General features: G+C 39.8%; 1 protein-coding gene across 1 annotated transcript in view; it reads right to left on the bottom strand.

Annotated features, from left to right (window-relative positions):
- The window catches only part of PPP3CA (protein phosphatase 3 catalytic subunit alpha), a 322,050-nt gene that overhangs the window by 50,852 nt on the left and 243,287 nt on the right, over nt 1-27,911 (bottom strand). The window contains exons 4-8 of the mRNA XM_079770908.1: nt 17,769-17,880; nt 16,499-16,644; nt 13,559-13,698; nt 4,214-4,291; nt 1,399-1,493 (exon numbers count right to left, since the gene is read on the bottom strand). Coding sequence (XP_079627034.1) covers nt 1,399-1,493; nt 4,214-4,291; nt 13,559-13,698; nt 16,499-16,644; nt 17,769-17,880 — 571 coding nt within the window. The remainder of the gene's footprint in view (nt 1-1,398; nt 1,494-4,213; nt 4,292-13,558; nt 13,699-16,498; nt 16,645-17,768; nt 17,881-27,911) is intronic.

The raw sequence follows: 27,911 nt of genomic DNA, 5'->3' as shown, positions 1-27,911 counted from the left end.
GGAAGTGGGGGAAAGTCCTGCTCTGAGTAGGACAAAGCAGAGGTGTCTGGGAAGAGGGGAGGATCAGGGAGCTAAGTGGCAGCACTGTAATTACAGGAGGTTTGCCTCTTGGAGCAGGATCCCTGACAGATCCAGAAGGTATGGGGGTCAGGGTCCAGCCCGGAGCAGGAAGAGGTGGGAAGTTTTAAGCAGGAAATCAGGGCACAGGCAAAAAGGGAGGCCTACTTTCCACAGGGAATGTGGAATACAAGACAAAACCAAGACAACCACCTATTCATAAGGTCTGAGGCCACAGAACAGACACTTCACTATCGAGGTGGCCAAGGCCCGCCCCAGGCATCTGGACTCCAGCCTGTGACAAGAAGCATCTATCACAACTCACTTAGGCGTGGGAATGGCTCCTACTCCCAGGAGTTCAGACTGCCTTTTCCTGCCTCTGCCTGGCTGTATCTCACCTGGCAAATATTGTTTGATTGCTTTTGCTCTTCCCGTCTCCATTCCTCTTAATCTCAGAAAGCCACCCTCCGACATGAACTACCCAGACCAATGCCAACTAGAGTTAATGGCTTTTCCCATTTTATCACCCATTCCGCCACACCTATAACACTTCTCATCATTACTGAATAAAGAGATTACCTTGATGAAAGGAGATAATGTGTCCCCTGCTCCTCCTTTCTTCCCTGAAGTCAGTAAATAATGCCCTCTTGTTTCCTGGGCTCTTTCAGGCACACAGGTGTGGCGTTTCAGAAAGGAAGTGCAGAATGTCAAGCCGGAACACCTGGGCCTGAGCCCAGTTCACCAATACCTAACTGAGTGACCCTGGGCTAGGCAATTAACCAGGGACACACTGCATAAGGAAAGGAGCTGGAGGGCTAGTGATCTTTATTTTGAAATTTAACACAATTTTTATAAATCTAAATGAATATTTACTTTCCTAGCAGAGGATCTGACTCATGGTAGGTTCCCAATACATGCAATCTGAATCTGAATTTCAAGCTATAGATTATGTATGCTTATTTTTCTTGACTCTTTACATGCACAACCACACTATTCTTATTTAAATCCACACCCTTCTTAAGGGACTGGATTTTGGATTCCTGCCAAGTATAATTTCTTCCAAAGCCTATAATCTCCAGAGCAGTAGCTGGCAACCCTGGTATACATTAGAAACTCCTGGAGAACAGTTAAAAAAAATAACAGCACCTGGGTCCCACCTCTGACCCATTGAATCTTTACTTCTGGAGATCCTGTTTGAATTTAGACCAAACAATAAGTGAAAAAGTAAAGGGAAAAAGAGGTAAGGATATGCTTTACTAAAACCAAACCAAAATAAAAAAGCTTAAGAATTATTACACATATTGTAATAAACAGCCATAAGAGGGATTCAAAACCACTTACCTTTGTTATTGTACACATCTAAGTAGTTTGGTGCTGAGAAAATCGTAATTAGAGAAGGGAAGCCTGTTGTTTGGCTTTTCCTGTACATGCGATACCTAAAAACAATGAGTGCAAGTTAGAGCAAGTAGGGAAAAAACTATAGTATCAAACTGTCCATTTATAAACACAAAATTAAAATTCAGTTTTATCATTCAAAGAAAATTTGATTACATAACATTAAACAAACTTTTCTCTCTGAAGTTTGTTATACAACAACATCAATTCATTTCAGAGGTGAGAATAAAAGCATATACTCATATGTAAAAGTTTGAAATGGGTTTTTCCTAAGTCCAGCAGACCCAGTGGAGGGTGGAATTCAGTGAAAATCCAGTTCCATGTGTTCAATAGAGAATACAGGCTACTTTTTAGTTCTCTACTTACCATGTTTTTCACAAACCTGCCAATATATTTGACATAAAAAGGCTCAATAAGCAAAGCAATATTTAAATCCTTCCCACAAATAACCAGGCTGATTATTCTATTTATCTACAATATTCTGTTACAATTATATTTCCCCTTTTTGCCCAGCCTAAGTGATTTGCTTTTCAAAGAAAGTTTGATTAAATCTATGGGTTTTATGAATTGAAACTGTTTCTACTTTAGAATTTATTTATTATCAATCTCTTGTGGTGTCTGCAGGCCAAAGACTATTGTTTCAGCAGGGTGATATTTAATCAATCAGTGATAAAAAAGAACATTTGCAAGGTCTCTGGAAATCAACCAACAATCCAGTATTGTTTTTTTCTTTTTTTGCTAAGACAAACTAGAACTCTAGTCTTCAAATAACCAAAATATACAGAAGACTGGCTCTTTCCCACCAATGTGAAAATATATTTCATGACTTCTATGCAATAGATTTCAGGAATATCAGTTTAGAAACATCCCCTATATAGCACATAACAAAATTTTATCATTCCTTGTGTATTGTGTGTCAGTTATTTCTGGCATGTCTAATTTAGCTGGGTTTTAGAGGTGCCTCAAATAGTACCTTTTAGTACCAAAAAGATTCATTTGATGTGAATAGCCAGAGGAATTTATCAGCTGAGATGGATTCCCCATGGTCAACCAAGGTCCCAAATTTTATGAATAATAATATCCTAGTGGTCATTTGCTGACAGGGTCTTCTCATGTATACCAGTTAGAACCTCAGACCAAACTCTTGGCTTCCTGAACTATGGCCTGCTGGTTTAGCTGTCTGACTCAATGACTGCAGGGAAACTCTGGTTTTGTCTTCATGAAGGACTGAGACCTGCCATCCAATCAGAACTGTACAATTTGGATACCTCATTTACATAAAAATGACCTAATCAAGAACCTTGGCAGGAATTGTCCCTATAAAAGGAGACCTCCCCTTTGTCTCAGTGAGAGAGAGTTTATGCTGCTACCTAAATCTGTGTCTCCTGGGCTACCGCTACTATTGCTGAAATAAATGCTTATTATTTTTTATTATAGTCTAAAATTACTTTTAGTTTACATTCTAGAAATATTTATTCTGCTTATGGGATTGAGCTTTGTTGGGGGGAAAAGCAGAATGTGAAAGATAGTACCACTCTTAATCCTTGCACCTTGCGTTTATAAACCAGGGCTGGCCATGGCATCCAATAAAAACAAAGAAACTGGATGACACAATCTCAATTGCCCCAGTGAATCAATCAACTGCTCATTTTAAACAGAGTTGTTGATTTTAACTGATGCACTTAACATATTTTCAAATAAGCAGATGATTTCAGTGGGATTAAGATAAATGTGCCTCGCCTCAATTGCACAGTAGGGACAGTCAGCTGAAAAAGCATGGAGACACTCCTGCCCTGAAAAGGGAAAAAAGATTTTTTTGAGGATCTGATTGGTTGGGTATAGCAACAGTTTACTTCAAACATCAGCAACAACAGCATGGAGCAGGGAGTATTGGATCAGGTTATACCTGTTGACTGAATGCTTGAAAAAAGCTAATTTTGAAAGAGAACTTGATTCAAGGTCATAACAGACTTGGGATTACTTCAGAATGCAGGCATGCACATCCCCAGTATCAGCACACAGGTTATAAAAATTACTGTTCCTCCATTTCAGAAAATTCAGAACCTGAAGGGATGAGTTTAAGCATTTGAAGGCAAACACTGCTTTTCAGTGAAGCCTGCTTGGAAGGGTACTGGACTTCCAATCCTAAAATTAATTATCCTGTTTTTCCCTAATGCAGACTTAATGCACCATCAAAGTGAACATCTGATATTTCTTAGTTTTCTAAACCCTTAAAATTGGTCTATATTTAAAAATTTATCAGATATTATATGGTAATTTCTGTTATAAACTGTATGATTTCCCCCACCATTTAAATGTTTCTGTTTTTTGTCCATTAAAATTCTATGGGGACCAAGAATGATTCTTTAGACAAGAGTACAACATGCAATATCTGTTAAATATTTATTTGTAATTCTCATTCACCTTGCCAACCAAGACTGGTAATTTACTTCTCGGACAGTGGTAAGAGCAGGAATTGAAATAAGAGGAAGTGCTCTTACAGTGTTTAAGAAAACCAGCTGAAACTGTTACCTGTTCAAGCTAAAAATAAAAGAGTTTTAAAGGGGACTTGACAATACACCTGCGGCCATTCATTCCCCAGGACCTTGCCATATCTGTGACATCAGAAGACAATTTTAAGACTGAATTCCTTCAGGGACAGAGCCTGGCCAATGGAACAGCCACAGCCTGAGCACAGTGAGGGAGTTGTGACAAAGGGACTAGGAAAGCATGCTTTCCATAAACCCACAAGGCTGCTCACCCTGCATCCTGGGCTTCGTGGGCTCGGAGTATAGATAACAAGTTATTGTGCTGTAAGAATTCACAAACAGCCGGGTAACTGCCAGAGACAAAAGGAAAAGAGAAGCATCTGTTAGGAAATCATCAAAGGGAACAAATTTACCTGTAACATCAGACCTATGTGATTTGATCCAGCATAATGAAACATACATCATTTATGAAACAAGCCTCCTGGCTCTCTAAGGACAGGTTTTCCCCTGCGGCACAGAAAGCACCCAGAGCTGTACATTTTACATAATGAGAAAGGGCTGGAGGTGCATGAATTGGAAAAAGAAGGAAGGCTATTACATAACAACACCAGAAAAGTGTCCACTTGGAGAGAAAATCAATATTATCAAGTATACCTTTACACACAGAGTAGACAGAACCACAAATATAACGTGAGGACGGAATTTAAAATATAAGCCTCAATTTTCTCAAACACAGCCCTATTTGTATTTGGGTGTGTGTATGTGTGTGTGTGTGTGGGGGGGGGAGGGTGGGGGTGGGGGGGGACTGAGCGTTCCACAGAGAAGGCTGAGGGAGTGGGAGAGGGGAAGTGTGGGAAGTCAAGCTATCAACTTAAGTATGGTTACATTAACTGACTACATCATTCAAAATCTAACCAGAATTATGGAATTCACAAGGTTTTAAAATGTGTACCTTACATATGTTCAATAGAACTTGATCTTATTCTTTATCTTGACATAACAAAATTATCAAAATTCAATCAAGATAATACTGTCTATTAAGAAAATCTCAAAATGAAAGATGAGAACTTCATTCAAAATGCAATTCAAGTTACAAATTAAACTTGAAAAACCTTTGCAATCACTTTGTCTCTGCTCTAAGAATTTTGAAAGAGATAAATGTATGCCATAAAATGAATAAATTTTAGGTATTTCAAATCAAAGGACAGCAAGCCCATGCTTGTTTTAATATAAACAAAGTGCAGCTATCCACAAACTTGAACTACATATGCCATAGAAGACAATTCAGCAATCATAAAAATAGCACTTAGCAAAAATACTTAGTATATGTCACTCAAATAACTTATCACAAAAGGGAAATTGAAAGTAGTTTCTATGCTACAGATTTTGTAAGAATTAGCTAAGCAAAAGGAAGAAAATAACATGAAGATGGCATACCATTGTAGAAATCCTATATGGTAAAAGGCTAATATGCAAAATGACCGAACAGCAGAATGACTGGTTGCCATGATGCGCACTAACCACCAGGGGACAGATGCTCAATGCAGGAGCTGCCCCCTGGTGGTCAGTGAACTCCCACAGGGGGAGCACCACTCAGCCAGAAGCTGGGCTCATGGCTGGCAAGCGCAGTGGCGGTGGTGGCGGGAGCCTCTCCCGTCTCCATGGCAGTGCTAAGGATGTCTGACTGCTGGCTTAGAGGCAGGCCTAAGCCATCAGCCGGACATCCCCCAGGGCTCCTGGATTGTGAGAGGGCGCAGGCCAGGCTGAGGGACCCCTCTGGGTGCAAGAATTTCATGTGCCGGGCCTCTAGTACTGATTATAAAAAGGTGCCAGTATTTGGTAAAAGTAGGTTCTGAACCCAAAAAATAGTCTTTTGCATACACACACACACACACACACACACACACACACACACGGAAGATTCTAAATGTTCCTTCCCTATCTCTTTATGCTGTTTACTTATATTTCTTATGCCCTCATAATGCTTCTTTTAAAAGGCAGTTTATTGCACTGTTGTTATCTTGTAAGACAGAGGTTGTTTATTTAGGTTTATCACTTTTTGCCCTTGGGAAAATGGCTTGGCTGCTCTTTATTTTACTCTTTCCTTTCGGAAGAACTTACACTAGTCTTATGAAAACAGAATTTTAATATATTTTCTTCATGCTTTGTTTCCTTTATGTGTTTAAGCTAAGTTTTCTTCCATGGAAATACATATCTGATTTCTAATGGAAATCTGAAGAAAATGAAATCAACCCAGCATCATACTCCTAGGTTAATGGCATTAAGTGAGGACGCACTCATTCTTTCTTAGAGGAAAAAAAAAATTAAGAAAAGCTTTAGAAATTTAAAAGCACAAGCAAGCAAAACTCAAACTTTGTAAGAACTACAAATATTTTTCAAAATAAATTTTAAAATGTACTTGGTTATCAACTAGATTATCATTATTGGTAAGCTACCTGCCTAGGATACATTATTGTTTTTAATAATATTAGTGGGAAAAACTTTACAATATTTTCATGTTTTTTTAATGGAAATGATGAAAACCAAAAAGTGTTCAAGATGAAAAGCATTTAAAAAAGATATTGCCCTGGCTGGTGGCTCAGTTAGTTGGAACATTATCCTGTATGCCAAAATGTTGCGGTTCAATTCATGGTCAGGGCATATACCTACGTTTGAACCCCAGTCAGAGTATGTACAGGAGGCAACCGATTGATGTTTCTCTCTCACATCGATGTTTCTCTCTCTCTCTCTCTCTCTCTCTCTCTCTCTAAAAAAAAAAAATAAAAAAATTAGTATACATATCCTTGGGTGAAGATTTTTAAAAAAGTCGAATGCTTGATAAAACAGAATCACAACACCTTACCACCATAGAGAGAGTTGGAAATCACTTATTCACCAACAATTTACCAAAGTCTCACTGGTGAGTCTGTTCCCTTTGTTAGAAGACTGTATTTTGCCCAGGGATGGGTGGTATGATAAGTGTAAGGTATGGTTTCTGCCTTGATGGTATTTGTAATCTAGGTAGGAAGGTAAAATATTTTTTAAAACTAAAATAACCTGTTTATGAATAAAATACATTTAAGATAAAATAGTACAAATTTTGAGACTCAATATAGCAAGAAAAGAAAGCATAGGGGTCTGAGGAAATCTTTATGAAAACTAACTCACGGCAAATCTTTTTTTTTTTTTTTTCTGCCTCTTCTTTGCATCGATAAGGTGAAGCTTCCATGTTCTGTGCCCACCAAAGAGAAAGACTGATCAGCCCAAGTCTGGCTCCATGGCCTTCTGAGCTGAGGACTGGCTGGATCACAGCCCCACTCACACCCCTCCATGGGTACCCTTGTCAGGCACAATCTGTCTGTCTGAGGTGACCCTGGGATGATTTTGTTCAACCCAGTGGCCTAGAGATGTCTTACACCAGACCAGCTGCAAGGATTGGTGAAGACTGGTGATGCTTTTGGGCTTCTGATGTTCATTTACCAGCATCCATGCTGTGTTTGGGAAGATGTTATCTTCTCTAAAACTGTTGTTTTTGAATTGGATCATAATGATTCCTTCAGCATTAGAGAATGCATCTTCTCTGAGAAAACGGAAGGTGAAAATTTCCATGGAATAGTGGAGATCCTTAGATCTGGGTTCTTATTCCTATTGCATGTGTAAACTTTGGAAAATTGTTTAATTTTGTTGTTTAACCTCATACAAATAAATCATCTCATCTATAAAAACGCAGATAGTATCATTTATTTCATAGACACCGGATAAAGATGAAATGAGTTTGCGATATGTACATTTCCTAGGCCAGTGCCTGATGCATAGTAGTAGACTCTTTACAACTCCTAAGTTTCTCCCCACCACCATGGTGTGGAAGGAAGAATCAACACAGAATGGTAAGTTAGCAACCCCAGACTCTACCAGTAGATGTTATATTTATGAGTTGCAACTTATGTTAGATCTTAAAGGAAATGATGTACAGAGATTAGTAGATAGGAAGTGGTTAGAATGCCACCAAGAGAGGGAGAGGGACAGGAAGCGGACTGAGCATGAACAAAGAGGAAGAAGGTAGAGAGACAAATGTGAAATATGGTAGAAAAAATGACTCAGCACTAGAGGAAATAGCTATTATTATATGCATTCCATTTATTCTCTTATTTTTGTTTCTTGCAATATGAAATTATACTTTAGACTTTGATTTCAACCCCCAAAATTTTGAGCTCTTTAACCATGATATAGCCAGCAGGCATATTTTAATGCTTTTTTATGCTTTTATGTCTTTACATACTTGCCCTGAGTGCTTTTTCCTTCTGGAGTGGCATTCTCTCCTGCCAAGCCTTAGCTATATTATCACTTGTGAACCCTTCCCTTCAAACCTACCTTACCCTGAAGAGTACAAAACTGCGGCAGCCACCATGTTTCCCTAACATGTGAAAGCAATATATCACCTGCCATGTAAATTATGTGTATACATCTGCTCTCCAGCAGCAGTGAGTGCCTTAAAAGACACACAGTTTTGTTTTCATACCCTAAATACTTAGCAGCCATTTGCCCGCTAACTGGAGCTCACAGTTCATTTCTGGAGTTGCCTCAACAGGAGTAATTAAGCAGATGAGAGAAGCAAAGAGTTTCTTTCCCTCATCGGCTCCAGCAAAGCAGAGGCAGGTAACCTGCTACCCTGCTTAAAAGACCAGGAGGAAACTTTCACCTTCCGATGTCCAGCCCAGGAGGACGGAGGACTCTGCCCGACTGTCCTGCTCCTCCTCCACCTCCTAGGCCTGGCAATGGGGACTCAGCCCTGGGGGGTCTGGCGTTGCCCAGATACTGTTAGGCTGATGTTTTCCTAGGACTTGCTCAGTTACTTGCTTTGCCCCAGGGTTCTCCAACTAATTTCATTTTATCCACCAGGGATCCAGTCTGGAAGGGCTCCGATGTTTCCTGCCAGAACTGCACCGGGGCCTGAGTCCTCACTTGCACCTGGCCGCCAGCGGTGAGCAATTTTTACTTGAGGCAAACTTTTTATTGCAGTTTAACATCGATACAGAAAACTGAACAAAGCAGAAGATTACACATTGGTGACCTTTCCAAAGTGAAAAACCTTTGCAACTAGCACTCAGATCAAGATGCAGAAGGTTTCCTAAACCCCAGCAACTTTTTTGTATCTCCTCTGAGTTACTATCACCTCCTCACTGAGGGTAACCCCCATGCTGGCTTCTAACAGCATATAGCTTAGCTTCTCCAACCTGGAACTCTTATTTCAATGGGATCATCTAGGCTGTACTCTGTAGTATCTGCCTTCATCCACACATCATTACACTTGTGACATGCATCCATGTTGTTATGTGCAGCTTTGTTTAACTCATCCTCATTTGCTGTATTTAGTTATTTAAATATGCTACAATTTATTATTCATTCTACTAAGTGGGCATTTGGGTTGTTTCCATTTTTTGGCTATTAAAGTACTGCTGCTATGAACAATCTGGTGTTTTGGTACACATATGTACACAATTCCAGTGGATAATAAAATAGGAGCGGAATAGGTTAGTTATATGAATATTCTACTTTAGTTATACTGAACCTGCTAACTGTAACTTGGGATTAGAGACCATTCAGGTGGGCATCCTTCTAGAATTCATAGTATTATTGCCCTCAGATTTTCACAAATACCAATTCCTCTGCTTGCAAGAGCCTAACCTTCCCTAGTATCTCTGGTTGGATATGCTCTACTTATCCTTTAAAATTTACATTTAATGATCAGTCCCTTAAACTCTAATCCATTCCTATTTGGGTTAAGTAACTTTGTTTTGTGTGTGTGTGTGTGTGTGTGTGTGTGTGTGTGTGTGTGTGTATGTGTGATGACCTCCACATTTATCACAGCACTAACCCACCTTGCATTTTACTTGTCAATTTCTGCTTATTGATCTCCGGCACTAGATTGTATTCCCTTGAAGGTAGAGATTCTCAGTATTTACAAATTCTCACAGAATGCATATATATAGTGTGTGCTGACGTAATGATTGTTAAATGATTGAATGAATGAATGAATTCTCAGAAGATACCCATGAATGGAACAGTATGAATTGAGGGGAGGGGGATGAAGGATATTGTACAATCAGGTGTGATTTCAACAGACTAAAAATGAAGGCTTTGAAATTAGAGTGGGAGGGAGGGAAGGAAGGCAAGATGGTCAAGATGCTGGTGATATTATAAAAAGGTCAATAAGATGTGTTGATTGGTGGTGATTTCAATACAAGAAGAAAAAGAAAATATATTCGCTAGCCTGCATGACTGTAAGGATGAACTGTTAACAGAAACAAAACAAAAAAAAAACAGGAGGATTCTCTAGTGGGGCTTAAGCAAGTGGGAAAGTAAATAATAAGCTTTTCCAGGCAAGGTGAATTTAGGTTAAGGTGACAATGGAACATCTTAGATTAAAAAAAATTCCAGCAGACAACTAGAAATAGAGAGGTCGAGCTCAGGAAAAATAAAGAGATGAAGGGGCTAGATATAGATCTTGTAGTCAAACCACAGAGGTTACAGTGAAGCTATGGGAATAGGTGAGGTTCCTGAAAAAATGTGAAGAAAACAATGTCAAAAGCAGGAGGAATACCAAGAAAGAGGCAGCAGAAGAGGCAAGGACAAGGACTTAAGGAAGAGCCAGGATTTGTGGAAAAGGAGGAGCCAGAGCATTTCAAGGTGGAAGGTTGATAGGGTGTCAGCTGCAGAAGAGAAGTTAAAGGCTGATGAACAGACTGGTAGTTGAGTGAACTGTACTTGGCAACTTCAAAAACACTTTTAAAACAACTATTATGTTCTTCTTCAAATCTCAGAACTTTAGATGTCTGATTTAACTCACTTCTTTTGAAGGCAGCTAAACCTAGAACACAGAGCTTATGTGATTCACCCAAGGCAGACATACAAACTGACAACCCAAGATCCTAATCCAGCCAACAGTTTTGTTGGGACTACATGAAAATGAAATGTTACCTCCAATTTGTCAGGATCCTCATTAATCTTTACAATGGAACACTTGGCCTAGCTTCAAGTGTCTCAGTTACCTGCCTCAAAATTTTAGGCATTAGCATATGCAAGCTCGGGTCTAAGGCTATAAAGATAATAGTAGCACTTAAGCAAAAATAATGTTTTTATAGGTTCTTTTCTCTCTGTTACTTTGCCTATTTTCTATAACTCATCAACAGCATTAAAATAATTCTACTGATGCATTTTTATGTATAATTTCCTTTTATTTAAATCATGGCCCAAGCAATGTGTAGCTCATGAGTAGGGTGGAATGGGAAATTAAATATGCAAATTTAATATAAACATGTGAACAATAACTGGGAGTTGTGGATCAAGATCAGTGCCAATCACTCAAAAAGTTAATTGTCACCAAGTTTCTCCACCAATTTTTCTGTTAATCCTCACATGAGGATATTTTTCCATTGATTTTTTAGAGAGAACGAAAGAGAGAGAAACATCCATGCGAGAGAGACTCATCGATTAGTTGCCTTCTCACACTCCCCAAGGTACATGCCCTGCAACCAAGGTACATGCCCTTGACTGGAATTGAACCGGGGACCCTTCAGTCCATAGGCCACTGCTCTTTCCACTGAGCCAAACCAGCTAGGGCTCTACTAATTTTTTTGTTCCCTGTGCCCCTCTAGGTCAGCTTTATCAACCAAGACTACGAAGAATGCCTTGGCACCTTCGTGATGGCACTAAAATCAAAAGGATCAACATGTTCTAGGGGAATGAGTCATTTTTCTCTTTCTTAGATAAAACATAACCCAGATGGCTATACCATTAGTCAGTCCATAGGCTGTGAATTTAGATATTCAGCGTTTGTTATGGCTAAAGAGCTATTAACAACCTCTAATGGAGAGGAGTTAAATAATCATTTTGTTGAGAACAAAAGTGTGAAAACATGCATAATCCTCTCTAGTTGATAGCCTTTTTCTCTGATGTAAACACATCTGTGTCTGTTTTCACAAAATAAAAATACCAGAACTTATATAAGTTCAGTACAAGACTTTATATTTAGACTATGATTTATTTAAAAAGCTGACTTAGAAAGCTAATAAAAGAGGTCATATTATGAATTAAAGAAAGATTAATGCAATATGGGTTAATGTCAAAATTAAGAGGCTTAGATTTTGTTTGACATTATATTACTGAAGCACAATTCCGTGGTATCCAATAGGTAAATACTCACCGGTATACTCAGGGATTCAACACCAGATTCAAAAAATTGAACACTTGGCTTTGATATATTTCACCAATATTTAAATTTTCACTAAAAAGCTTGAACATCTTTACTAAAAGATTACTCCCAAATTAACTAATTACTGAAAAGAAACCTTAGGCTTCTTAGAAATCCTACACCACATTTCTTCATTTCAGCCAAAATAGACTCATTAGACTTGATGTCCAAATTTCCAAAACAAATAAATGAATTGTAAACTTTCTGGTAAATAAGCTTGGAACAAACATCTTTATTAATATTTCTATCTAAACTATTCTTTAATGCTTTACAGTGTACAAGACTTTCTGCTCACAAACTTCAATTTCCCAATCATATCAAAAGATGAATGAAAGAAAACTATTTCTTCCCCATAAGGAAAACTTAATGTATGGAACAACATATCCTGCCATGGAATAAACTCTGATCAATGTTATGCAGAAGGATATCTGCTTACTCTAGAGACAGATGGTATATGGCCCAAAACCCATGACAGAATGCTCTCAGCCTTGCCATTTGCCTAGCTGCCACTGTTGGAATTGAGCATAAACTTCAGTGAACATCAGTTTGGGTTTTTAAGGATTTTTAAAAAGACTATGTATTCTAGAACTTAAAATTCTCAATTCCACAATCTCTTTCTCCCTTTTACATGAACTGTATGTCTGATGATAAGGGAACCTAGAGACCCTGAGGGTAATCAAATGCAGTAGGCTGAAATTGACATGAGATGTCAGGAAAATTGTGGAGACACGCAAAAATGCAGCTTTGTTGTTTTCTTCTCCAAAATGTTATGGAATGGGCAAATCCCCATACACTGGCAAATATAAAAATGTAAAAATTACTATAAAACTTTTTTCAATGTGACTTTTCTGCGTGCTAACAATGAATTTACTTATGGCATCTATATACTAAGTTGCTGCTAACGTTAATTTAGCCAAGAACTCTGAGAATGTTAAGAATAACTCCAATATAACTTATTTAAGCAATTTAAATTTTTTCTGATTTAACTTTTGAGAACTGATTATAAAATTTTAAAGTATTACATAATTGAGTGAAAAAGTAAATGCTGGCATTGGATTTTTTTCTACAGTTCTTGAAACAAATTTTCTACTACTAGTAAATCCTAGTTACTGTCTTCTTCAGCTACTTTGCCACATGCCTCTTTTAGGCCTTTTCTATTCTTCACAGGTATTATTATATCTATATACCTTATGTAGATATATTTCATTTCTTATCTATTTATTTATATTTTGATATTGCAAGTGCTAAATACTCATCTGAACCAGGCTTTCGAAGTGACCCATCCTAAATAAATCCAGCGCGTGGGCTGATACACAACAAATGCATGAAGGCCACGTGCTCTGGCAGGCGGGCGCCGCATGCTCACCTGTAGAAGTACGAACACCCCCTGACTGTGTTGTGAGTGAAATGTTCCTGAGTCTTCTCATTGCCAAAGTCCTCCAGAGGGTCTGACCACAGGATGTCGCACATAGGTCCATAAGCAGGTGGTTCTTTGAATCGGTCTAACTAAGAAAAACAGAAGACAGAGAGCAAAATACTAATCTTTGGAAACTGGGAATTCAGAAAGTAAAAGAGACCAGAAATTTGCAATATCCAACTTCCTCTCCCCAAGCAGAGAGCTAGTGAGCTGCCTCTCTCTCCTCCTGTCAGCTCCCCTTCCTCCTTGGTTCCTCCCATTCTTCTACTCTTCATCTCTCTCTCCAATTGTCCTTCCTTCCTCCTCCTCATGAGCTCATTTATCTGCCTTCATCTCACCCTATACCTCCCTCCTGCCTCTTTAATTCATAACTCTTTACTCTTTTTTTCTCCCTTTCTCCCATTCTCCCTTTTATCTTTCTCTTTCCCCCTAATGTATCTACATTAATGTTTTAGTCACTATCAGATGATATGACCCTGTATGTGTTTCATTTCCTGAGGTAGAGCTTTTATTTTATTTTATCTTTGGGGAAATTTCTATTACTGCTTCCATTAAGATGTGATTTAGAAATCTGGATGAAGACAATTTATGGTGTTTATATCTAATAATATGATTTGGAGAACAGGCGGCTTTCATTTTAAGAGGAGCACTTGCTATATGACATTTTGGATGTTCATTCATTAGGGGCTATCTAGATATTTAATTAATCTACAAGCCTATTATAGTTTACCTTACTGGTTACAAACCAAGAGTAATGATAAGCAGTAAAATAAATCCAACTTTAAAATTTAGCTGTTTTTTTCTTCCGCTCACAGTTCTAAACTCTGTAGTTTTATTTGAAGCCCTTCATATGAAATCCATTCCAGCTATAAATGTTTAGCAAAGTCATATTTCAATTTTAAAAGCTGCACTTAGAATGTATGAGCAATACAACTGCAAATGACATTTCGCCAACAATTTTATAACCCTGTCACTTTCCTTTAATTTATCTTGATTTAACCACAATTAAAGGGTTTTTAGTAAAGTTAGCAGATATTATAGTCTCTTGAAAAGAAATGCATAAAATAATTAAGGATTGACATTCTCTATAGTCAATACTTTAACATTAAAAAAATACCCATAGGGATGGGGGAGAGGTGAATATATAAGGCTGACAGCCAATCAAATTATCTTTTTTTTTTCCTGAGACATAAAAGGTGATGTAAATCATGGTTTTGCTGCACACCATTTTTTATTAGTATCTAGAAAGAATGAAGCAATATTTCACATTTTCAACACCCAATAAAAAACTTCAAGCAAGACCCTCTATATTTCAACCATTATGTTATCCATAAAACATGCATTGCAAACTTAGACTTGTTTAAGAGATTTAAATAATGCATGCCTTTGGAACAATTCATTCTAGAAAAATAAATACTTGCCCATAAAAATGGGAAATTTCTTTCTGAGAAACAAGGACTTATTATTAGGGGCAGAACAGCACAGGAGGGGAGGCTTCCTGATTAACATGAATCCCCAGCTGAAAGTTTGGTAAGGCAACCAGAGTATAGAATTTCTTCTGGAAAAGTTACAAAGTGCTTTCTAAAATTAACACTATCTAGAGTAAGAATAAACTAAAAATTCATTTAATAAAGGAAGTGTGGTACTCTGATGGATACATGTCAAAATGCAAAAATCATTTTATGGCTAAGTCTAGAGCTTAATAACATACATGAAAATTGAACATAATACCTGAAACATGCCAGTCCTGGGGACAGTAGATGATATTTTTAAAGTCCAGTTAATTTATGAGAAGCTTAGTTATTTATTTCAGGAACCCATTAAATTACAGAAGAACAGGTTACATTCATGCAAATAGTGAACCACTTTATACTTGAACTCCATGACCACACCACATTACTACTGTACTCGTGTCCTGTTTTCATAATATGTTAAATACAAGGAAATACCCATGCTCTCTGTGCTATAGAGCAACAGAAGCAGATGTATCTTTACAAAGAGACACAAACACATAAAGTGGAAAACTAAGGTTTATATAATGTACTTTTGATTTTTTAAAATAAAAATCAGGTATTTTCTTTCTAATAGAAAAGTAAATAAACTATTATTTGTACACTTGAAGACTTCAACCTTAATGGCAGTAGAATTTGAATGCTTTAGTTCTGTAAATATAGTTTTTCTTTAAAGCCAATGAACTTTTAAAAGAATATTGAGCATAATCAAAGAAATAAAAGACAGCCTCTTCCACTACATAAAATTATCCCATATTACTGCCTTTTCTCATATGAAACATACTTCCACATTCAATCTAACTCATCTTTTTGTTGCTTAAAATAACAGTGACAGCCAATGTTAAATTAAGTAGAAAATGACTCTTTAAACAAATCGACTGTTTTTGACCTAGACCCTCAATGCAATCAATAGAATATTCTCATTGACTTTGTCACTTTAAAGTTTTAAGGTGTAACAGATAAATTGAAGAAAAAAGTAATATGAACACATTTTAAAGGCCAAGGTGTGATATTTCCCCAAGAGCAAAGCAACATTTTGTAACTATAATATACCATGAATACACAATGGGTTCTGTTGGAAGCAAACCAAAAGGAAATGAAAAGATGTATTTTTTATTCTTTTTAGGAATAAAATATTTTACATTTCTAATAACACATGTCAAAAGGTAGGATGAATTTTAGAGATGAAAACTCTTCTAAATATAAATATATCTTTCTTTCTAGAAAAAAAATTTAATACAAAAAAAGAGATTCATGACCACTTTTAATCATTTTAGTTCAAAAGGATAAAGTTAGTGATAAAGGCAGGGAGATCAATGCCTTCTCCTTGTTACGGAAGCACACAGAAAGATCAGCCTTGGAAAGTAACAGAACTTACTTTTCTGATATCATCTAAAGTGTTAATCTCTGGAGACAGACCACCGTGTACACACAGGAACTGCTGGTTCATCAGAGCAGCCAGGGGCAGGCAGTCAAAGGCATCCATACAGGCATCGTAGACGCGTTCTGAATACTTTATTTTACCTTTTAAAACATGATTTAAAAAAAAACACATTTACCCTCATGATTTCATAGCTAGAATCATTTCATTGAAACAGTTTTTTTTTTTATGTTTTCTTGCCAGAGTCATATTTGCATATAACTACACACTGCAAAGTTCCAAAACCTGATTAAATCAGAATTTTTAAGGAGTTATATGTAAACCTTTGTATCTTATTTTTTTTATTTTTGTTGTTCATCCATGTTTTTCAGTTTTTAGTTACTTTTTGTATAGCAGAGGGGAGAAATTTTGTATATGTCCTTGCTATTTATCTGCAGATGTATCTCAAAATAAATATATACAATCAGGAGACCAATAGAAAGATGACCATAAAGCTGGCTGGTTTTCCTTAACCTTTTGCATTCGGATGTCGAGTGTGACTCGACACGGTTAGCATTAGAATAAAGGAATCGAGAAAAAAGCAAGCGAGCGCAAAGGGTTAATGGTCTTAGAGAAAACCAGAGGGCAAAAAATTCTCTGAAGTTGTTTCTGCACACTGACTGATATCTAATGTTTTGAGAGAAGTCACTATGCTCCACTGACTATAGAACTAAATGACGGAGACAATTTTAAGTTTCACTGGACAACGGGGAAAACTGAGAGGAGGACTTTATAAAATGCATATGGAGTCCCCATCACTCCTAGCATTTACTTCAAAAGGAGAAAGTCATCTGTAATCCTGCACTAGCAAAATCCACTAGAAGCTAGTAAATGGGTGGCATCCCAAAACAGAGGCACAAGGTTGACTCTCCCTCCGTTTGCTTTTCTTGAGTTGGTTGAGATTAAAGAGTAGGATTATTATCTCAAAAGTAGCATTCTGGCTGCTTTTTAAAAGGTAAATCAATCACTGTTTCTTATGATAAACTGCATCAAATATTAATTCAAAGTTTTAGATCACTTTACAGAGAATTACAATTAAAAAGAAATTCTACATTCTCTTAACTATCCAGGCTTAGAGACAAATATGAAATGGCATAAAATAGTGTGGTTTTTTTTTTAATTTTGACTTTGAAGCAATAGATCATATATTGAAATGTGCACTTAGTATGGATTCAAATGATTATTTAGCACTTATGGTGTTAAAGGAAGAGGCTTGAAATATACTTACATTCTTGTTTAAATGTGAAATATTCTGTTAGATGTCTACATTCATGATTTCCACGAAGTAAAAACAGTGTTTTTGGGTAAAGAATTTTCAATGCCCACAAATACAGCACACACTGAGAAAAAAAAAAGAATATAAAAATATATATTGCATCATTATATTTAAGCATCCCATTGCTGACTTCAATCAAATGAGCTACTGTGACCAAAAGTCCCCAAAAGGCTAGATCTCATTAAAGAGGACACTGAAAATCAAGCAGAAAACATTCCTTCAGTATAAAGCCAAGGTTTATGTATACCTAAAATGTATACAAACACTGAGCATCTATGTAGCACAAGAAAACTATGGACTGCACACAGTCTATTAGAAAAGCCTGAGTGAAAATATACTAAAAATGACAATATAATGATGTAAAAGTATGACAAGAAATGTGATCAGCAATCAATGACTAAAATGAAGACACCTCTCTATAAAGCTAATTACTATTTTTTTAAAAAATCAGGTACAGCCCTGGCTGGTGTGGCTCAGTTGGTTGGGCAGTGTCCTGCGGCCTGGGGACTGAGTTTGCTTGATCCCTGGTAGGGAATATGTGGGGACAGCTGATCTATGTTGCGTCTCACATTGATGCTTCTCTCTCTCCCCCTCTCTCTTCTCTCTCTAAAAATCAATAAAAAATCTTTAAAAAAATAAAAAAAGAACTGGAAAAGAAAGGCAAAACCAAATTTGGAAGCAAACACTGAAAAGCTCAGGCTGACTTGGATAGTGTCTGTATTTTCCTTATGTTCTCTCTTTTACCTCCATTACCTTGTCATTTATTTCAGTGCCATTGGTATATAAAGCCTTAAGTGTTTTTATATGTAAAAATAATTAAACTGAAGGCCAGGGACTCTCACTATAAATGTTGCCAATAGCTAGGGGAAACATTTCATATACCTTAAAATATGCAAATTTAGTTACTTGGATATTTCAGTCTGTGTGAAAATAAGGGCCAACTATGAAATAACTGGGTTTGGAGTTAACCTATATTGACACTGTCTTCCTAGTGTGTACATTAAAATAACTGGATGGAGGGAGGGCAATGGTGAGATATGGACACATGTAATACCCTTAATCAACTAAAAAAAAGACTGCCTGAGTTCAGAAACGGCTCTAGCATTTGGATGGCACTGGGACAGTTATTTAACCCCTTTAAGCCTCTATTTTCTCCTTTCATAACTAGGAAAACTAAAAAAGGCTATCTCATCCTATATAATAAAAGCCTAATATGCTAAAAAAATAAATTAAATAAATTAAAATAAAATAACTGGATACTCAAATAATAACATCAATTTCATTATCCTCGACGAACATTCATTAAGAACCGACAGGGAACAAAAAACCACTCTTAGAAAACAATTATGCTGTTTTATCCTCACTAGGTTTAAGTTTTAAAAGTGAAGCTAAGAATATATAGAACCACAAACATATTGAGACAAGTCTGATTCTGGTTACTAAAATCTGAAACCGAAAAACACGTAATATTTGCATTTTAGTAAAGAGCTTTCCAACATACAGTAAACATGCTAGATAATGTCCACAGGAAAAAGCTACCGGCAATTCACCTGTTGTGCTACCTGTGAAGAATAACCATGTCTGACACTTTATCAAATGAGTGGAAATAACTGTTTGAATATACAAATTAATTTTTGGAGAAAATACTAATTATCAGAAAAAGTATGTATTATTGTGCTTTTCAAGCAAGATATTATCTCCAACTATGTAACTGTGATTAAAGTAAACAAAAATAGGGGGTTGACATCAAATTACAAATATATATATGTATATATACACATCCTATATAATAAAGAGGTAATATACAAATTGACCATAATACCCTCGCACAAGGTGGCCGCCCCCATGTGGTCACAAGATGGCCACCACAAGATGGTCGGCAGGGGAGAAAAAACTGTCAACCAAAAATCCAGCAAAACTATCTTTCAAAAATGTAGGTGATTTTCTTTATATCCTGGCCAATAGCATGGAAGTTCTTCAAAAAATTAAAAATGGAACTGCCTTATGACCCAGCAACCAGTTGGGGGCAACCAGGCTGGCAGGGGAGGGCAGTTAGAGGCAACTTGGTTTGCAGGGGAGGGCAGTTGGGGTCAACCAGGCCTGAAGGATAGGCCAATTGGGGGTGACCAGGCCTGCAAGGGAGGGCAGTTGGGGGCAACCGGGCCAGCAGGGGAGGGCAGTTGGGGTTGATCGGGCCAGCAGGGGAGGACAGGGGCGATCAGGCCGGCAGGCGAGGGTAGTTGGGGGCAATCGGGCTGGCAGGGGAGCAGTTAGGCATCTATCAGGCTGGCAGGGGAGTGGTTAAGGGGTGATCAGGCTGGCAGACAGAAGCGATTTATGGCAATCAGGCAGGCAGGCAGGCAGGCGAGCCAGCAGTCCCCCAAGGTGTCCCAGATTGGAGAGGGTGCAGCCTGGGCTGAGGGACACCCTCCCACCCCCAGTGCATGATTTTTGTGCACCGGGCCTCTAGTATTTATTTAATTTTCTAATTACCCTTTCCTGATTATAGTTACTAGCTAAAGTTCATGTGAAAAATGATATTACTGTTTCTGAGAAGTTGACCAAGTGACTTATCCAGGTGATCTTTAAAGCATCATGATCTGTTCACATGTGTAAAAGTTCCCTGTTATCTCAGTGGGTAGTACTGTGGCTCAGTGCATCTCTGATTACTGTGTGTCAGGTTTTATAGGTGCACTTACATCTATATATAAAAAGCCAGCGACCGGAATGCCATAACGGCCAGAACAACCAGTCGCTATGATGCCCACTGCAGCCAGCAAACTGACCTGATTGGGGGGTGGGGCCAGCCAGCCAACCTCCCATGGCCCCTTCCCCCAGCCAGCTCCACCCCTGACTGGCCTCTCCCACTCTGATCATGGGGCGGAGTAGCTGTCCCCACCCCCAAGCGGCCCGCCCCACCCTGATTGGTCTGCAGCCCCTCCCCCTGGCCGGCCCCACCCCTGATCGTCCCCCCATCCCACTAGGCCGGCCAATTTTCTGCAGCCCCTCCCCATGGCTGGCCCCACCCCTGATGGGCCCCCACCACCAAGATAGGCCCGCAGCCCCTCCCTCTTGCCGGCCCCTGATCGACCCCTATTGGGGTAGGGGGTGGGGACAGCTGGCCAACTGCCTGTGGCCCCTCTCCCTGGCCAGCCCTGCCCCTGATAGGCCCCCACCACCCTAATTGCCCCAAGGTCCCTCCCCCCAGCCAGCTCCACCCCTAATTGGCCCCCCACTCCGATCAGGGGAAGGGCCGGCCAGCCAACAACCCATAGCCCCTTCCCCAGGTCACTGGTCCCTGATCGGCCCCACCCACCCCATTTGGGGACAGGGCTGACCGGCCCACTGTCCACAGCCCCTCCCCATAGCCAGCCCCACTCCCGATTAGCCCCCACCACCCCAATCAGGGGCGAGCCCACCAACTGCCTGCGGCCCCTCCCCCCAGCTGTCCCTGCCCCCGATGGGCCCCCACCACCCTTATTGGCCCGCGGCCCCTCCCCCCAGCCAGCTTTGGCCCCGATCGTCCCTCCCCCCACCAATCTGGGGAGGGGCTGACAAGCCAACCTCCCACAGCCCCTCCCCTGGCTGCTGACCCCTGATCGCCCCCCCACCCCATTCAGGGGTAGGGTTGGCCAGCCCACTGCCCACAGCCCCTCCCCAGAGCTTGCCCCAGGCCCAATCAGCCCCCCAACCCCCAATTGGGGGCAGGGCCCACCGGCCAATTGCCTTCCTGTGGCCCCTCCCCCCAGCAGGCTGGGCTCTGATTGGGTGGGCCAACCTCCTGCTGTCTCCTCTTCCCAACAAGCCTGGCCCCTATCTGCCCGATTGGGGCTGGGCCGGCCGGAACACACCCATGCATGAATTCATGCACTGGGCCTCTAGTGTTTTCATAAAAAGAGTTTGTCTTACTCAAGCTCATCTCACGTTTCAGAGAAGATATTTATAAATCATTATCAATGTCAATAAGAGAACTATTTCCAATTTAAAGTTTATAAGGTTATACCATATATATATATTTATATATATATATATATATATCTCCTATATAATAAAGAGGCAATATGCAAATGGACCCTCACGCCCTTGTGTCACAAGATGGCTGCCCCAACGCTGTCACAAGATGGCTGCCCCCATGTCATCACAAGATGGCTGCACCCATGTCGCAGTCCTGGATTGTGAGAGGGATGTCCGACTGCTGGTTTAGGCCCAATCCTCTGAGGGGTCCCAGATTGGAGAGGGTGCAGGTTGGGCTGAGGGACACCCCCGCCCCCCAGTGCATGAATTTCGTGCACCGGGCCTCTAGTATATACGTATATATACAAACACATATAAATATATATATATATATATGCACACACACACACACACACACACACACACACACACACTCCCAATTTGGTTTTAACTTTTGATGTCTAATTTTTGAATAAAAATGGTCTGTAAAGTCTTTAAAAAATATATTTACTTGTTCAAATTTCTACATTTAATGTATGCTGTTTCTATATTGAGAGAAAGAATATATGTGTTGGCTATACTGTCCCTACTTTTTAGAAAGGTTTTCTTTATCTGTAACTAGAGGCCTGGTGCACGAATTCGTGCAAAGGTGGGGTCCCTCTGGGTGGCCTGCAGGGATCAGGCCGAAACCTGCAGTCCAACGCCACCTGCAGCTCCTACCTGTCGCTCCTGCTCATCCCAGCCCCACTGTGCCTGCTGAGGGCTCACGCCCAATCAGTCCCGATCAGGAGAGGCTTGTGCTGCCACAGCAGTGCTCACCAGCTGTTAGCCCTGTGTGTGGCACCCTCCTAAGGGGTGTGGCCTGCGGGATCGGGCTGAAACTGGCTCTCCAACATCCCCCAAGGGGTCCTTGATTGCGAGAGGATGCAGGCCAGGCTGAGGGACCCCACTGGTGCATGATCAGGCTGGGGAGGGACCGCAGGAGGGCTCCAGGGAATGTCTGACCTATCTCGCTCAGTCCCGATTGGTCGGACCCCAGCAGCAAGCTAACCTGCCTGTTGGAGCATCTGCCCCCTGGTGATCAGTCCATGTCATAGTGAGCAGTTGAGCAGCCTTAGCATATCATTAGCATATTACGGTTTGAATGGTTGTTCGGTTGTTCTGCCATTTGGTCTATTTGCATATTACCCTTTTATTATATAGAAGAATTTTTACTAAGTAGAACATACACAATGAAGTGCACATATTTTTTTAAAATATATTTTATTGATATTTTACAGAGAGGAAGGGAGAGGAATAGAGAGCTAGAAACATCGATGAGAGAGAAACATCGATCAGCTGCCTCTTGCACACCCCCTACTGGGAATGTGCCCGCAACCAAGGTACATGCCCTTAACCGGAATCGAACCTGGGACCCTTCAGTCCACAGGCCGACGCTCTATCCACTGAGCTAAACCAGTTTTGGCTATTTTTTATGTACAATATGTATACTCCCATTAAACTACTACCCAAGTTCAGTAACATTTCAGCCTACAGAAGGCCCCCTTGTGCTCTCCCCTGCCCCCATCAATACTCTTTAGGAAATGTAACCACAATACTGAAATATTTAGATTAGTTTTTGCCAGTAATCATTTATTTTATAGCAAAGCTATTATCTCTCCAACTAAAAACTAAAATGGAACTTTTAACCCCACTCCAATATTACTAGAGGAATCAATCACCTTCTAGGTCCTATATTTTCTTTTTTGCCATCTGGGACAGATTCTATTTTGGCATTATCAAGTAGCTTTATCACCTCTATTCTTAATTACTATACCTCTTCTATAACTGAAACCTCAAAGAGTGATAAATAGTCTGTGATATTCTATCATACTTATTTACTTTGAAAATGATTCAATACACAGTGAATGTCCCTTATTATTTCACTAGAGGCTCGGTGCACGAAATTCGTGCATGCAGGGGGGTATTCCTCAGCCCGGCCTGCACCCTCTCCAATCTGGGACCCCTCAGGGGATGTCTGACTGCCGGTTTAGGCCCGATCCCTGAACCAGCAGTCAGACATCCCTCTCACAATCCGGGACTGCTGGCTCCTAACAGCTCGCCTGCCTGCCTGCCTGATCGGCCCTAACCACCTCTGCCTGCCGACCTGATCGCCTCTAACCATCTCTGCCTGCCAGCCTGATCGCCCCCTAACTGCCCTCCCATGCCAGCCTGATCTCTTCCTAACTGCTTCCCCCTGCCGGCCGGATCGCCTCCTAACTGCTCCCTCCTGCCAGCCTGATTGCCCCCTAACTGCTCTCCCCTGCTGACTTGATCTCCCCTAACTGCCTCTGCCTCAGCCCCTGCCACTGTGGCTTTGTCTAGAAAGACATACAGAAGATGCCCAGTCTAATTAGCATATTACCCTTTTATTAGTATAGATGGATGTGAAGCACCTAGTATATAATAGGAGTTTAGGAAATATTAGCTCCTTTTTCTGTAAATGTGTGAATGAGAAGAAAGATAGGAACACAGAGAGCAGGGAGGGAGAGAGAGAGGGAAGGAAGAAAAGATACAGATGGGGAGTAAGTAAAGAGGAAGGAAGGAAGGAAGGAAGGAAGGAAGGAAGGAAGGAAGGAAGGAAGGAAGGAAGGAAGGAAGGAAGGAAAAAAGAAAGAAAGAAAGAAAGAAAGAAAGAAAGAAAGAAAGAAAGAAAGAAAGAAAGGCAGGCAATTTCCAAATTCTTGGCTCAAAATGCCCTAAAAATAAGAATCCTGTTTTCACATTTTATTTCCTTCTCCCCTGTGGCAAGAATAAAATATCTTCCCAAACACTGAATAAAACCACAAATGCAGCCAACATGGAAGAAGTGGCATGGCAAATGAAAGGGCAGGGTGGATTGGAGAATGGAGCCCTGCCAGCCTTCACCCTCAACATCTGGTGCGAGAGGGCTGCCAAGCACAACACTGTCTTGCTGGCAACTATTTTGCCTTCTAAAGTTCTAACATTCTGGAGAGCCAAAGCTCTTAAACAAAATCATAACCTGATATTATTTTTAACAAGGAAGGTCTCTTATAAAAATTATCACAATCAATAAGCAACGAAATACAAACCAGCTAAATAACTGGGTATATTCATCTATGTGGTATCAGATGGCTAACTGGAGTAAAATTTTCACTGAATTACATGGTGAAGGTGAAGACTGGCAAGTTACGTAGGCCTTTTTGCAAGGTGAGATGTAAATTAGCTGCACTAACCACTTTCAACTGGACCCTGACTGTCTTTCCAGTCTTACTCTACACAATTAAACAAATATTTACAACTTCAAATTGGTTTGGGTTACTCAACAGAGAGACTGAGCATTCTCTACCTTGTTATTAATTTTCATCATAAAGGTAAGTCTTCTTCTATTTATCTGTCTTCCTCTATGAAGCAACACGCAGGATATCGTTTTCTTTATTAGTTTAATCGGTTCTTTGATAATAGCATTGCTGTAATTTACTTTGTAATTCATGCCTTTTAATATACGTATGCTTGAAAACTTGCCCAGGGGAATAAAGAAGAATGTAAAAGAGGAAGCAAGCAAGTAAAAACTATGTATACAGCTCCAAATATGTATCAATCAGCTCTCTAAAATACCTGTTGTGCAATAAAAAGGCCACCTCTCCATCATAAGACAGCTAGGTGACGGATGTGCACTGTTGGGAAAAGATCTAAACTCCTGTAATGTCAAATGCAGCCCCTCCAAGACATCATTCACTGGGTCTGACGAGGACTCAGAGGAGCAGCCCTGTGCTATACAGACAGTCGGCTGCAGGGACACAGCCAGACACTTCCTTCCTTGTGTCCTGTGGCATCCCTCTACCACCTAACACTGCTTGCTGTATCACTCGCTTTTTATTCTCGGCAGAAGCATGGAACATTGCTTGACTTGCTGGGGTTCTTTCTAGTCTATGGGTTCACAGCGAATAAACACAACTCTTCGTGCTTAAACGTGTTTGAGGCCTGGGCTGAGATCTGGACGTAAGTACAGCAAGGGGGTGGGAGGGGGGGGTGGCTTGCTGCTAAGCTCACGGCAGTGCCAGGCACAATGGCTGGAAAAGGAGCCTGGGGAAGTGAATAGAAGGAAACAGCTGTGCCTGCCTCTGTTTGAAATTCTGTCTTTCCCCGCCTTCCCAGAGAAACACACTCAGACGTGGACCTATATATATATACACACATATGCTTGATCAAAGACGTTAGGTAGCATAATGCAATCATCAGAAAGAGGATGGTATTTGGCGTGAGACAAATTATTACCCTAAACAAAATGACCTCTTTCATCACTACTCAAAAGCTTGCTTGTTGTATTTGGGCTAACTTTGTGGGGAATGGTTTCTGATCTTGGCAAGAAGAGAAGATGGGGGGGCGGGCGGGCGGGGAGTAGAGAGGCAGAGAGTGAGTACATAAAATGAGCTCTATGTACTGCCCAGAGCACATTACCTGGTGCCTGTAAAACCACCCGGCAGAGACTGTATGAAATCCGAAACCACTCTTCAAAGCCGATTTGGTAAAAATTAAACTTAAGTGCTCTTCTTTGCCCAGGGGAGAGCCCAAGGAGGATGCCTGCAGCGGTGCCCTGAATTATTCAGATGAATGAAGAACCTTTTGAAGCCTGTTAGGGTAGTGCAGGCTGAAAAACCGAGCTCTTATTTTAGGATTTTTCTTAAACCAACAGCATTGTACTCAAAGAGAATATTTTATAGTGAATACACCAGTGGGGAGAGGGCTGTTGTGTGAGTGTATTTGTACATGCGTAAGTGACTGTGAGCGTGTACATCCATTTCTGCATTCCTGAGGTATCCATTTTTTTCTGTGGTTCTTTTAGTGAAGACACGGCCAAGGTATGGGGTGCAGTGGAAAGAGCACAGACTTTGAATCCCAGCACTGCCATTTACTATGTGCGTGACTCTCCCTGCGCCTAGGTTTCTGCACGCATGAGAGGAAGACATTTACATGTTCCGTGCAAAGCTGTACGGGAAAAATGAAATCATTTATACCTCCCAAACAATAGCAGTTATCGCATGCAAACAATGTCGGCTTCCTTAATCCACAATAAAAAGCCCCAAAGTATTTTCGGTAAGTATATTTTATATAAATGTCTGTTCTATTTTAAACATGACAATGTCACTGAGAAATCCCAAAGTCCCTCAAAGGTCAGAGTTTAATTAAAATGGATCATTTTTACATGTGAGACTATATCACATTTTTGTCACTTCTGTATGCATGTGGCAAGTCCCGAGGGCTGTATGCTCAGACTCTTGGAGTTTAATTAAAGAGCTCTTTTTGATGATGGGGACTCTGATATATGCATCTCAGAACTTTTAAATGTCCTGTGATGCCTACATTTAATGTCACCAACATTTGGTTTCATTCTTTGATCCTCTGCTTAAATTGAAAAGGTGCATATTACACAAAATATCACAACTTTCATAGTTCAAATATATAGATTAATTTACACTAAAATATTCTGCTGAGAAACACATTAGTGATTACTGCTTCTAAACTTCTGTCCTTTGAAGAAACAGAGTTTTAAAATGCTCTAATTAGGGCGAGTTTAGGAAATTTCAAATGGTTTGAGGCTAGAAATTCAGAAACTCAAACTCTTCAAGTAAAATAACAAAAGGTAAATAAAGACCCAAAGATTAAGAACTGTTATTCAAACCTGGAATTGCTGAGACATAAAGTCTATCTGTGCCATATGATTTAGTACTTTATCTTATTAGCAAATTAATAAGAAAAGGTGTTATTGTCTTTGATTAGGTAAAAAAAAAAGGAGGAATTAAATTGTTAAAAATAATAAATATATTTTTTAAAATGTCCACTATAACACCCCATCATTTGGCTAATAAAAAGAATAACTCCCAATGGGATAGTCACCTTGCTTAAAAGGTGAGCTTCCAGGAAATTAGAATACCTATTTTATTCATCCTCAGAACCTTTCATAGGAGCATATAAATATTAGATAAATAAGATGTATTTTAGAGTTACCAAAATAATTTTTAAAAATATACACCAAACCCTAATTTAAGTAGCAGAAACTCTACCTCCCATTGCTGTTTTCTGCCTTTACAGTCTTTCTCAAATCTGGCTACACAGTGAAATCACCTTTGGCATATCAAC

The sequence above is a fragment of the Cnephaeus nilssonii genome (genome assembly GCF_951640355.1).
Source record: "Cnephaeus nilssonii genome assembly, chromosome: 1".
Lineage (NCBI taxonomy): Eukaryota > Metazoa > Chordata > Mammalia > Chiroptera > Vespertilionidae > Cnephaeus > Cnephaeus nilssonii.
The sequence above is the reverse complement of the archived record's forward strand: the minus strand, read 5'-3'. Positions and strand labels throughout refer to the sequence as shown.